The sequence below is a fragment of the Spermophilus citellus genome (genome assembly GCF_964194105.1).
Source record: "Spermophilus citellus genome assembly, chromosome: 2".
Taxonomy (NCBI): domain Eukaryota; kingdom Metazoa; phylum Chordata; class Mammalia; order Rodentia; family Sciuridae; genus Spermophilus; species Spermophilus citellus.
Window position 1 is genome coordinate 3,833,329 of NC_138183.1, and position 12,182 is coordinate 3,845,510.

Here is a 12,182-nt window from a genome sequence, read left to right on the forward strand (position 1 = left end):
GATGTTTTTATTTTACCTGGAGCTGGAGGTCTGCATGGCCATGTATCTGTGCCTCCTCTTGGAGACAGAAGGCTACTCAGGCCAGGCAGGCCCCTAACGTCAGGGCCCGCCTGCCGGGCACTGTCTTTGCAGAGCTCCACGCAGGAGATCGGTGAGGAGCTGGTCAATGGGGTCATCTACTCCATCTCCCTGCGCAAGGTGCAGCTGCATCATGGGGCCAGCAAAGGCCAGCGCTGGCTCGGGGTAAGCGTGTGCCAGGGTCTCCACTTAAGCCCAGGACACAGATCCCGAATGACAACTGTGCCAGGCTCCTTCCCAGAGCCACCAGGGCCCTGTCCCACCTGAGAAGACTCTGGGCCTTTGCTCCCCATCCCTCCCAGGGCTCCCTAGCACCTGATCAGGTGCCGAGGCCCTGATTACAGCGGCCAAGTGTGGGAGAAGATGTTCTCACTTCTGTCCCACCTCTCGTCAGGCTGCATCGTGTTCCCAGGTGTCCCCACAGCTGTCAGCTGACCTCACTGCACCTTCTCCCAGCCCTGCATTCGTACACCTAGTGCAGCTGTCTTCACCTAAAAAGCACAGGCACAGCTGTCACATACGCTTCCTGCACGTCACCACCTCACAGAGAACATCCCCAGACCCCACCAGGTCAATGGGGGTGGGTGTGTGACTCGGCTCCTAAGTCTCCAGAAGGGAGGCTACTGCTGCAGCTGTTCAGCCCCGTGCTCCTGTGCCGTGTGGCGACCTCCCTCTGCGACCGAGGGAACACCGCCTGTGTGTCCTGACAGGCTGTCCCCCGCCCTAGGACAGTCCCATCTTCTCTCTGGATGGGTGCTCCTTAGGACTCCCTCGGAGAGGCCCACCATTATCTGAGGCTGTGAACATCCCTCACACTGGCCCAAAGGAATCGGTAGTTGTAATCACTCCCACATTTCAAATTCTACTTTTAAGGCCAAGACCCCTTTTCCTCTGGAGACCCTCCTGTCCCAACTCTGGCCACAGCTGCTGAGTACTTGGGAGTTTGGCCTAAGCTCCATCCACTCTGGAGGCTTGTGCTACCACAGACCGCCCCTCCCTTGTCTGTCCAGGGTGAGAACGAGTCGGCGCTGAACCTCTATGAGACCTGCAAGGTGCGCACCGTGAAGGCGGGCACGCTGGAGAAGCTGGTGGAGCACCTGGTGCCCGCCTTCCAGGGCAGCGACCTTTCCTATGTCACCGTCTTCCTGTGCACCTACAGAGCCTTCACTACTACCCAGCAGGTGCTGGACCTGCTCTTCAAAAGGTGAGCCCCACCTCCAAGCCCAAAGGCGGGGTCATGGGAACGCCTGCTCCTCTCTGAGCCCCAGTTTGCTCTGGGGAAACGCGGGTACTCAGAGCACCACCCTCGTGAGTAGTGAGGACCAAGTGGCATGAGTCTGAAGTGCCTGCCCAGCCTGGCGCTGTGAGTGCCCGCCCAGGGCTGTGAGTGCCCCTCCCCCATGAAGAAGCTCGCTGCCTGGGGCAAAGCAGTTTCCCCATTTGTAAAGGAGGGTCCAGATTCCATCTGGTTGCGGGGGACTAGATGTAGCCACAGCAGGGACCCCTGGGCTATTGGAGAAGCAGCTGGTTGGGCTCATTCATTCAGCAAACATCTATGCAGTGCCTGCTGTGTGCAAGTACATTTCCAGGCACTGGGCATCACCTGGTGAAAAGAGCAGGAAGACCCCTGCGGTCCTGGCCCCTCCTGTCGGGGGTCAGCCAGTAACCCTAGACGTCATAAGCAGGTACGGTAGATGTGACGCCCTCACGGCCTCCCCTAGATATGGCTGCATCCTGCCCTACTCCAGTGAGAACGGCGGGCCTCAGGAGCAACTTAAAAAGTGAGTGAGCTTTGGGTCAAGGGAGGGCTTCTGTCTCCAAATTGGGGGTGTCGGAGGCTGTGCCTTGGGAGGGCTAGGCAAACACTGGCTCCCACTTTTGATTCCTGCTGGCAGGCTGAGGTCTGGGGCTTTGCCTGCAGGAGGAGGACAGAGCTGTGGGTGAGGTCCCAGGCCCCCTGGGAACAGAGGGGAGGCTGGGGCCCAGAGCTGGCCTGTGGCCATGCATCCCCACCCTGGCCCAGTCCAGCCCAGCCGGGCCTGCCCACCTGTCCTGTGTCAAGGCTGGACTGGAGGGTTGGGGAACAGCTGACCATGCTCAGCTCCTTGATAATGGGTTCTCAGCTGGTCCCCAGGGGGACTCAGAGATTGCAGGGGACAGGCCATGCCCTTCGGGAGACAAGACCCACACAGAGCTCACAGAAAATGAGGTTGCGTGGCAGCACGAGCCACAGGCTGAGGTGTCGATGGGGCCCTGTGAGTGCTGGAAGGAGGTGGTGGAGTGTGCATTGGGGAGTGGGGTAGGAGGCAGACAGAGGAGTGTCAGGCTTCCCTGGAGACCTTTAAGGGGAGTTGGTCTGATCATTGTCCCAGGGCTCCCTCTAGTGGAAGTTCTTTGTAACCTTGCCTGGTGACCTGTACAGCCAAAGGGACTTGGATTGGACTGGGTTGGACTTGCCTCTAGAGGGACAGGGGAGGCGCAGGAGCCCAGCCCCATAGGAATGTGAGAGGCCATAGGGTAGGAGAGGCCAGACCTCTGATTGCTGCTCACCCTCCGGTCCCCAGCGCCATCTCCTCCATCCTGGGGACCTGGCTGGACCAGTACTCGGAGGATTTCTGCCAGCCTCCGGACTTTCCCTGCCTCAAGCAGCTGGTGGCTTATGTGCAGCTCAACATGCCTGGCTCGGACCTGGAGCGCCGTGCCCACCTTCTTCTGGCCCAGCTGGAGGACCTGGAGCCCAGCGAGGCTGAGCCCGAGGGCGAGGAGACCTGGGGTGAGTGTCTGAGGGCACATGAGGAAGCGTCAAGCTGGGCACTATGGAGAGCAGGCTCCAGGGCTGGTGCTGGACCAGAAGCAAGGATGAGCCTTGCTGGTCGGGATGCACTGCAGTCAGGGAGGTCGTCCTGTGTGGGCTCGGGATGTCTCTGTCTTTGGACAGGCTCAGGCAGGCAGTCATGTAGGGTCTGTGCTCCTGCAGCTCTAGCAGCAGCTCCAGTGCTGGCTCTGAAACCAACTCCAGAGCTACAGCTAGAGCCAGCTCCAGAACCAGCAGCCCTGGCACCCAGTCCAGTGGCAGCACCAGCATCCGCTCCAGAGCTGCAGTCCGCAGCACCAGCCTCGGAGCTACAGGCAGCTCCAGCACCCGTTCTGGATCAGGAGCCAGTTCCAGCACCAGCTCCAGAGCTTGAGCCCGTTGCATCACCTGCTCCAGAACGGGAACCGGCCCTGTCACAGACTCTAGAGCCAGAGCCCACTTCAGCACCTGCGCTGTCAGTGGAACCTTGCTGGCCTTCGCCTGTGTCCACGGAGAATGGGCTGAGCCAGGAGAAGCCTCACCTCTTAGCATTCCCTCCTGACCTGGTGGCAGAGCAGTTCACGCTGATGGATGCGGTGAGTAGCTGAGTGTGGCTTGGGCAGGAGGGAGTGGCCTTCCTTCTGTCCTCAGACGCACAGACCTTCCATCCCCTGCCCCAGAGCTGTGTTCCGATCCTAATTCCAGCTCCACCTGTGCAGAATACATGCCCTAGGCCCACTCCCTCGGGGCCATGGGACACCCCTGCTTTCCATAAGGTGACTATACAAGGACACAAGGAGACAGGACACAGCTTGGTGGGCCTGACTCAGGGAGGACAGGTGCTCACTATGGAGCCCCCAGGCCCACAGGTCACCCAGGGTCTGCCCAGGAGGCCTTGCCAGCCTCAGCACTTATTAGGCACCTGATGTGTACTGTCCTAGCAGATTCTGGGTAAAGCCCAGTTGGGCATGTGAAATGGAGGGCAGAGGGTGCCTTGGGACCTCAGGCTGAAGCCTCTTCCTGGTATTTGGACAGAGACTGGCAGAGAAAATGCTATTTTTGCTTTCCTGCTGAGATTTCACCCTGGGTTCCTCACGTGCAGGATGTCCTCGGTGGTCAGGGAACAAAACCCAGGGATTCCCACAAGGTCAAGCCACATCCTCAACTTCCTGAGCTCCAGCCCTGACCACAGGGCTCCAGTCCAGGCCTGGGGGACAGTGGTCTGCAACACAGGTGGGTGACCCTGACCTTCCTCCCCAGGAGCTGTTCAAGAAGGTGGTGCCCTACCACTGCCTGGGTTCCATCTGGTCCCAGAGGGACAAGAAGGGCAAGGAGCACCTAGCACCCACTATCCGTGCCACCGTCACCCAGTTCAACAGTGTGGCCAACTGTGTCATCACTACCTGCCTTGGGGACCGGAGCATGAAGGCCTCAGACAGGGCCCGGGTGGTGGAACACTGGGTCGAAGTGGCCAGGGTATGTGGTGAGAGGAGCCCAGGGACACCTCTTCACCTTTATCTGCTCTCAGAATGTGGTGTATGGTCTGAGCCCCTGCATGGACCCCAGGCCGCTCCTCCCCAGGGCCATGCTGGCCTTGAGTCTGCCTGGGCACTCATTCCCCCAGGACCCCAGGCATCCCTCAGGGACTCCCCTGGCACCATCTCAGGGGCTGGGCCAGCCCAGGAGTCCAGCAGGAGCTGGCAGGAGCTCCAGGCGTGGCTCACAGAGTCCTTGTCCCCAGGAGTGCCGAGTCCTGAAGAACTTCTCCTCTCTCTACGCCATCCTCTCTGCCCTGCAGAGCAACGCCATCCACCGTCTGAAGAAGACGTGGGAGGAGGTCTCCAGGTGGGCGCTCTCCCCAGGAGCTCGGTGAACTGGGGCAGGCATCAGCCCTGAGGGCGGGAGCCCTGGCGGGCACCGAGGGTCTCAAGACCCATCAGCATTCTGCATCAGGCCTTGGTTTCCTCCTCCGCCAGACCCCAGGTGGGGCCTGCAGGGCAATGCTCAGGTTTTTACCTGTAACCACAGAATCTTTGTCCAGTCGAAATCAGAACAGATGAAAACACTGCTCAGCAGAAATGGATGGGGTCCCCCTTGCGCCAGCCAGGAGCTCCCCTCCCCAGGCTGTAAGGCCCTGGATCCCATCTGCAGCCCATTTTCCCAGGCAGTTGGAAGGCTGTCACACCCCTCCCCACCCTTCCCAAGTGTCATCTCCTCTTCGTTCTTCCTACAGGGACAGCTTCCGAATATTCCAGAAGCTATCTGAGATCTTCTCTGATGAGAACAACTACTCCTTGAGCAGAGAGCTGCTCATCAAGGTCAGGGGGGTCCTGGGGTGGATGGAGGGGGAGACAGGCTGGGGGTCAGATCCTCATCAAACGCTTCCTTGAAAACTTCCAGTCCTGTCTCTCTGGACAGAGGGAAGAGGGTCTGTTTCGAGACAGGAGGACCCACTGTTCCTGAGGGTGGAGTAGTAGGCAGGGTCAGCAGGCCTGCAGCTGTCTGCTGGGATGTGGCCTCACGCAGGCTGTAGGGTGGACCGAGGGCAAGGCTTCCTTCCTCGAGCCACCCAGGCCCCTGCCACCACTTCTGCGTGAATGCACACCCAGGGGAGAGGTCTGCCAAGAATGGGAATCTGCAGGGGGTGCCCAGGCCAGCCAACCAAAGGGGCCGCCAGGCTTGGGTCCTGACATTCAGACTCAAGAGGCAGATCTGGCTGCCCTGGTGGCGCTGGGCTCTGCCCCTAGAGCGGAGGCTGCTGACAGGTCATAGAACCCTCAAGAGGTTGCACACTCCTTGGAGCAGGGGCAGGTGCCAAGTAGCCCACCTCAGAAGCCTCCCTATAAAGGAGAAAGCAGAGTGTCTCCGCCCCAGACCCCTGGTCAGTCTGCAGTGGCCCCCAGGAGTCCCTAGTGGAGAATGACAGCTTTCTGCAGGGGAATGTTGCCAGGGCCCTGTGGAGACGGGAGCCATCTAGGGGCTGGGGCAGGCAGGAACCCAGACACCTTGTCCCTCTCCCCACTTGAGGTTCAGCTCAGCTGGAGACCCTGGGCATGCAAGCTAAGATCAGCGAGGAGTGAAGAGAAAGGCTTGTTCCGTGGGACAGGGTGGCCCAGGGCCCCTAGAAAGGACGCTTTCTAGCTAGGTCAGGAAGAAGCATCCCACATTGAAATCCCCGTGTGTGGCATGAAAGCACAGTGTCGGGAGCCTCGTCAGTGTTCTCGAGGGAAAGACAGAACCCCGTCACTGGCCAGAGAGGTGTGGACGGCCTGCCCTCCAAGCACCAACCCCCCCACGGGCCTCAGTTTTCTCATCTGGCCAATGGAGGAGTATAGATGCCAATTCACGAGGTGATGAGGCTCAAGAGGAAAAGGAACATGTGGGCTCTGAGCAGACTGTGCTGCCGAGGGCGAGTCGGGACAGCACCGGTGCCAGTAACGTGGCACCGAGCCCTCTCTGCCCCCTAGCCAGGTGTAGTCCTGTCCCCACTTTGTAGATGAGGAAATTGGCACAGAGAGACCAGGCTGCCAACTCAGGGTCCCCACTAGTGAGTTCTGGGGCAGCAGGAACTTGGCACCAGCCCGTGGGCCCAAGGTCAGGGTACTGATGGATGAGGGGCAAGGGGAAGGCTCTGACCCCACCCTCCACCCTGGCAGGAGGGGACCTCCAAGTTTGCTACCCTGGAGATGAATCCCAAGAGAACCCAGAGGCGGCCAAAGGAATCAGTGAGTGACCATGTCCAAGGCCAGGGAGGGATGTGGGTGCTGGGGGAGTTGGAGAGGAAGGGGCTCCCGTACTCCTTCCCTCCTGTTGCCCCTGAGCCCCATTGAACCTGATCTCCTCTGGACCCAGGCGGGGCCACACCCTGACCAGCTGGCATCATGGGGAATGAGCTGAAGCCCCAGACCCAGGGTCTGGCAGAGTTTTTGGTGGGGAGGGGTGATCAGGAGTCACATAACCTTGGGCATCTGGCACCTGCCAGCCAGGGAGGTGCACAGAGACAGATTGGGGTTCATAGAGTCTAGGAGGGGGACTTGGGACAGAAGTGGCTTAAGGTTCCCAGACTGCTCCCAGTGGGAGGCCACGTGGGATTAGGGTCAGGCTAAGAAGCCTTCAGGGCAGGGCCCCAGGCCTTACTTATCACCCCCCACCCAATGCCACAGGGTGTCATCCAGGGCACCGTCCCCTACCTGGGCACGTTTCTCACTGACCTGGTGATGCTGGACACTGCCATGAAGGATTATCTGTATGTGAGTGAGCCCAAGGCCGGGGGCAGGGCAGGAACTGGGTTGGGGTCCTGGGTGCCAAGGCTTGGGAGGAGAGAGCCCTTGCTGGCCCCTGAGCCCGCAGTATTGCTGAGAGCTTCGTGGCCCCGTGCAGGGGAACGCACCACCCTCCTGTGTGCCACAGGCTGCCTGGCTGTGGGGTGTGGACGGAATAGCTCTGGGGTGGCTGTGGGCATGAGTGAAGGTCAGCAGCCTGCGGTGGCCACGTAGGGCCTCCTCACCCAAAGCCTCGGTCTCCTTATCCCCAGAGCCTGTGCCTGTGCAGGTGCCCCGTCTCCTGGCGGCTCTCGTGGGGGGCAGAGGCAGGAGGCCTTAAAGGTGGAGGGCAGCTCCCTGAGGGATGCTGGTTGTCTGTCTTGCAGGGGAGGTTGATCAACTTCGAGAAGAGAAGGAAGGTGAGCATTGCATGTTTGGTGACTGAGAAGGGCGGGAAGGAGTTGGGTCTGGGCTGGCTGCCAAGGAGTGGCTGTGGGATACAGAGGGTCCTGGAGGGGCAGAGGGACCCAAGCAAAGTCCCAGAGGGCAGCCCCTGCCTTGCCCTGTGCCTGGACAGGGCCTCTCACCCTCCTGTCCGCCCCCTGCCCAGGAGTTTGAGGTCATTGCGCAGATCAAGCTGCTTCAGTCAGCCTGCAACAATTACAGCATCGCGCCCGCGGAGCACTTTGGGTCCTGGTTCCGGGCCATGGAGCGGCTCAGTGAGGCTGAGAGGTGAGGCTGGGCAGGAGCTGGGGACATTGAGGGTGGCCTGGACTGGCTCCCAAGAGGTTGGGACCTGAGATTTTGGTCAGTGTCGGACCAGGAGGGCGGTGGCCCCCAGGTCCAGCTTCTGGGAAGGTCCTGGGAAGAGGCCCGCATGCAGCTCCTGGTGGCCTCACCACCGTCCCTGCCTGTAGCTACAGCCTGTCCTGTGAGCTGGAGCCCCCGTCTGAGTCTGCCAGCAACACCCTCAAGACCAAGAAGAGCACTGCCATTGTGAAGCGCTGGAGCGAGTAGGTGCCAGACCCAGCAGCCAGGGCCAGAGGAGCTTCAGGGCCAAGCCACACAGGCCAGCACTGAGCTGCACCGTCTCTGACCATTCTGTGACAGGGCCCCGGTTTCCCCCTCTGGGAAACCAGCGCTGCTGAATGGTCTCAGACGGCTGTAGGTGGGAGGGGTGGGTCTTGGTGATTGACCAAGCCTCTCGCTAGTACCCCCTGTACAGAGTGCAGCAGGGGAAAGGGACAGGGTGGGATGTGTCCCTCACGAGGGGCCCCTGGTAAGCCAGCCGTGTCATCCAGCCGCCAGGCCCCCAGCACAGAGCTCAGCACCAGCAGCAGCTCCCACTCCAGGTCGTGTGACCAGCTCAGGTGTGGCTCCTACCTCAGCAGCGGGGACATCACAGATGCGCTCAGCGTGCACTCGGCCGGCTCCTCCAGCTCCGACGTGGAGGAGATCAACCTGAGCTTCGTGCCAGAGTCCCCTGATGGCCAGGAAAAGAAGGTGCCCACCTGCCCGTCCCCGACCCTGCCTCCTGGCGCGAGCATCCCCACCCCTCCCCGCATCCACACGAGGGCCGGGAAATCCCATCTCACAAACGCGGCTCTGGCAGCCCTCCAGTGGCCCTCCAGGTGCCCCACAGGGTCTGGGCTTCTGCTGATGTCACCGTCCCCCACAGTTCTGGGAGTCGGCCTCCCAGTCCTCCCCAGAGACCTCCGGCATCAGCTCGGCCTCCAGCAGCACCTCCTCATCGTCCGCCTGCACCACACCCGTGGCCACCACTCGCACCCACAAGCGCTCCGTCTCGGGGGTCTGCAGCTACAGCTCCTCCCTGCCGCTCTACAACCAGCAGGTGGGCGACTGCTGCATCGTCCGAGTCAGCCTGGACGTGGACAACGGCAACATGTACAAGAGCATCCTGGTGAGCCTGCTGGCTGGGGTGGCCCCTCGCGCTCACCTGGCCAGGTGGCAGACATGCTGAGCACCAAGGACCATCCCAAGCCCTCCTGGAGTCGGTGTTCTAGGGGCCAAGAAGGGAGACGGAATAAGAAGAAGTGGTCAATGCCAAGGGCTTCATCCCAGGGAGTGGAGGGGAGGAATGGGCCCACAGGAGCAGGATTTGACCTTGACTTTGCTAAGGAAGGAGATACAGCTCTGGAGGCTGGAGCAGAGGAGGCACCAGTGACTCTGGGTGCCTCCATGGGGCACTGGCTGGTGAAGGGGCAGGGAGGGATCCAGGCCAAGAGAGTGGGGGCAGCCACATGGTGGCAGCCATGGAGGGGCCAGCAGCAGTGCGAGTCTGGATGTCTCTGAACCCAGAGCCAGTGGGGTCTGCCTTTCAGGCCTCTGGCTGCAGGGAGCCGTCGGCCACCTCTACCCTGCTGGGTCAGGCATGCCCCATGGCACGCCAGCCTGCACCCAGCCTCCTGCTGCCAGGAGGTATCCTGGCTGTCAGTAAGCACTCACCTGCATGACCTTTGTCTGAGCCCTGCCTGTGCCCTGGCTGCCCTCAGGGTCCAGGCCTCCAGGCCTCTGACCTGTGCCACCCACCCCCAGCCTCCAGCCCAGAGCAGACCCAGCTCTCTTGGGTTGGATTAGAGGCCATCTGCTCCCCAGATGTGTCAATCTTGTTATCCCTGGGGTTCACACGGCTCCCCAGGGGACATGGGGGACACAACAGTCTCTGTTGTGGGAGAAGGGAGCTAGGAACAGCGGGGAAGGACCATCCTTCCTTTCAAGGAGGCCACCCTCAGGGAACCAGAGGGGATGAAAGTGTGAGCCCCTGCTCTTAGAGCGCAGGAGACTCTGGAGGGTCCCTGGCACTGCACTCTGGGGGGCCACTGCACTCTGGGGAGCCACTCTAGGGCCTGTGCCCTGAAGGACTGTCCCCTGCTCTGCCCCAGGTGACCAGCCAGGATAAGGCTCCCACTGTCATTCGCAAGGCCCTGGACAAACACAACCTGGACGAGGAGGAGCCCGATGACTACGAGCTGCTGCAGATCATCTCAGGGGACCGCAGTGAGTGACAGGATGGCGGGGGTGGGGGGACAGGTAGCACCGCTCCTGCCCCAGGCCACACAGTGCCTGCCCCAAGGCGGCCCTGGACACATCCCCGCCAGCCTTAGCCCAGTCAGCAGCGACACCCATCATCCCCGCGGGTCGCATTCTAGACCCTCTCCCCGCACCTCGCACCACTTTGGTTTGGTGCGCAGGATTCGGGGCGCCCCTGCCTTACGGAAAAGACTGAGGCCTGGGGAGGCCAGGACTACAGTCAGAGCCCCACGACTCGGCCCAGCAGGATTGAGAGCAGGCTCCAGGCCAGAGGAGACTGGCAAGAAACAGCCCAGAGGGAGGACTTGCTGGCAGCCTGGGTCCCGTGGGGTGACAGGGGGCCTGGGATGAGGCCATTGTCATGAGCACCCGGGAGAGGTGCTGGGTCTGCAGAGCCTGCTCTAGGGAGGGCCAGGACCACAGAGGCAGCTCTGTGGGCGGCATGGGGTGACCCGTTGCCAGCTCTAGGCCCAGCCGCGGCATTCTGGAGATCAAGACCCTTGTTAAACAGGATCCCATCAGGGCCTCGGCAAAGTCTGTCTTCAGGCAGAGAGCATCCAGGGGGTCCCTGGTGGTCCTGGAGCCGGACTGGGGGATCTCAGGCCTGTGGCTTAGGCCTGTCCTAAAGGAGACTCAGGTAGTGGATCCTGTGGGGGCCTGTGAATACCATGACCACCCCTCTGCCCCTCTCTCACCAGAACTAAAGATCCCTGAAAACGCCAATGTGTTCTACGCCATGAACTCCACCGCCAACTATGACTTTGTCCTGAAGAAGCGGACCTTCTCCAAGGGGGCAAAGGTCAAGCACGGAGCCAGCTCCACCCTCCCTCGCATGAAGCAGAAAGGGCTCAGGATTGCCAAGGGCATCTTCTAAGGACATCTCCCTCGGGTGGGCTGGCCAGTGGCTGAGCACAGAGACTAGAGTGGCTCAGGACAAGCAGCCCCCTTCTACCCACCTGCCAGCCCAGGCCACCCCCAGACTCCAGTTCACCTGAATCTCTCCTGCTGCCGGGATTGACACCTGCCAGTTGACAGGCTGACCTGGCCTCCGTGGACCACCCGCTGCCTTAGGTGCCTTCTGCTCTCTGCGACAGAGGACTAGCTGACTTTGGCTAAGAAGCGCTGCCAGTGGGCATGGTGCTCTGCCTGCCCCTGGCCACTGCCCTCTGTACAGTTCCTGACACCTTCTCAGGTGCAAGTCACTACCACCTGTGCCCGCGGGGACCCCAGGGCACCCCTCACCCAGCGGGTCTGACCACTGCAGTTCTCTCCTGGTGCCTACAGGCATTCGCCTGTGACCATCCTGGGGTCCCGGCCCCTCCTCCCACCACTCTAGCCTTTCTCAGGCTGCACCAAAGAGTCCACCTCCAGGGCCAACTGAGAGTAAGGGTGTCACCCACCACACACCCCGCCCGCCCTGGGAGCGGAGAGAGAAGCCCTCTCATGGGCCACACTCTTCACCTGGCACATGAGGACAGCTCCATGGGTGTCGAATCTCCTGCCACTGAAAGTGCCATTCACCACCGCATCCTGGGCTTTAGAGACCACGTGAGACGGGGTTGGGGAGAAGGAGGGCTTGGGGGGAGGGGGAGGGGTTGAATATTTGTATAAAAAGCAAAAAGCAAAAAAAAGTTTACTGATTGGGTTGGGGCAATATTTATTTGTTGTAAATAGAAAATGCTAGACTTGAATATTATATTAAAATTCTGTTTCTACTACAACCTGGTCATTATGGTTTTGTTCTTTCATTGCCTGTATTGACATAAATGGGACAGACTTTCACATTTCATGTTGAAATAGGAAATCTCACGGGATTCTCAGTTTATTCTTTGTAGATGTAAGAAGGGCCAGCCGCTCTTCTCAGGCATGCTGAAGGCAACGTGTGTAGCGTACATGGGGCACACATTCATCTCAGTCTCAGTAAGCTGGGTCGTGTGCTGAGGGCCCCTGAGAACTCCTAGGACTAGAGATCGGGGTGTTTCACAGAGTGTGGAGCA

At 60.6% G+C, this 12,182-nt stretch overlaps 1 protein-coding gene across 4 annotated transcripts in view; it reads left to right on the plus strand.

Annotated features, from left to right (window-relative positions):
- The window catches only part of RALGDS (ral guanine nucleotide dissociation stimulator), a 42,159-nt gene extending 30,253 nt beyond the window's left edge, over positions 1 to 11,906 (plus strand). For 2 of the 4 annotated variants that reach the window (XM_081272852.1, XM_081272849.1), the window contains exons 2-18: positions 133 to 243; positions 1,089 to 1,282; positions 1,764 to 1,859; positions 2,643 to 2,851; positions 3,017 to 3,468; positions 4,133 to 4,348; positions 4,614 to 4,717; positions 5,106 to 5,190; positions 6,529 to 6,597; positions 7,036 to 7,122; positions 7,521 to 7,553; positions 7,745 to 7,866; positions 8,052 to 8,147; positions 8,436 to 8,637; positions 8,813 to 9,055; positions 10,038 to 10,152; positions 10,884 to 11,906. In XM_081272852.1, the coding sequence (XP_081128978.1) occupies positions 133 to 243; positions 1,089 to 1,282; positions 1,764 to 1,859; positions 2,643 to 2,851; positions 3,017 to 3,468; positions 4,133 to 4,348; positions 4,614 to 4,717; positions 5,106 to 5,190; positions 6,529 to 6,597; positions 7,036 to 7,122; positions 7,521 to 7,553; positions 7,745 to 7,866; positions 8,052 to 8,147; positions 8,436 to 8,637; positions 8,813 to 9,055; positions 10,038 to 10,152; positions 10,884 to 11,059 (2,610 nt within the window). In that variant the 3' untranslated portion in view covers positions 11,060 to 11,906. The remainder of the gene's footprint in view (positions 1 to 132; positions 244 to 1,088; positions 1,283 to 1,763; positions 1,860 to 2,642; positions 2,852 to 3,016; positions 3,469 to 4,132; positions 4,349 to 4,613; positions 4,718 to 5,105; positions 5,191 to 6,528; positions 6,598 to 7,035; positions 7,123 to 7,520; positions 7,554 to 7,744; positions 7,867 to 8,051; positions 8,148 to 8,435; positions 8,638 to 8,812; positions 9,056 to 10,037; positions 10,153 to 10,883) is intronic. The other 2 variants (XM_081272850.1, XM_081272851.1) reach the window with 2 other exon arrangements.
- The last annotated feature ends 276 nt before the right edge of the window (positions 11,907 to 12,182 follow it).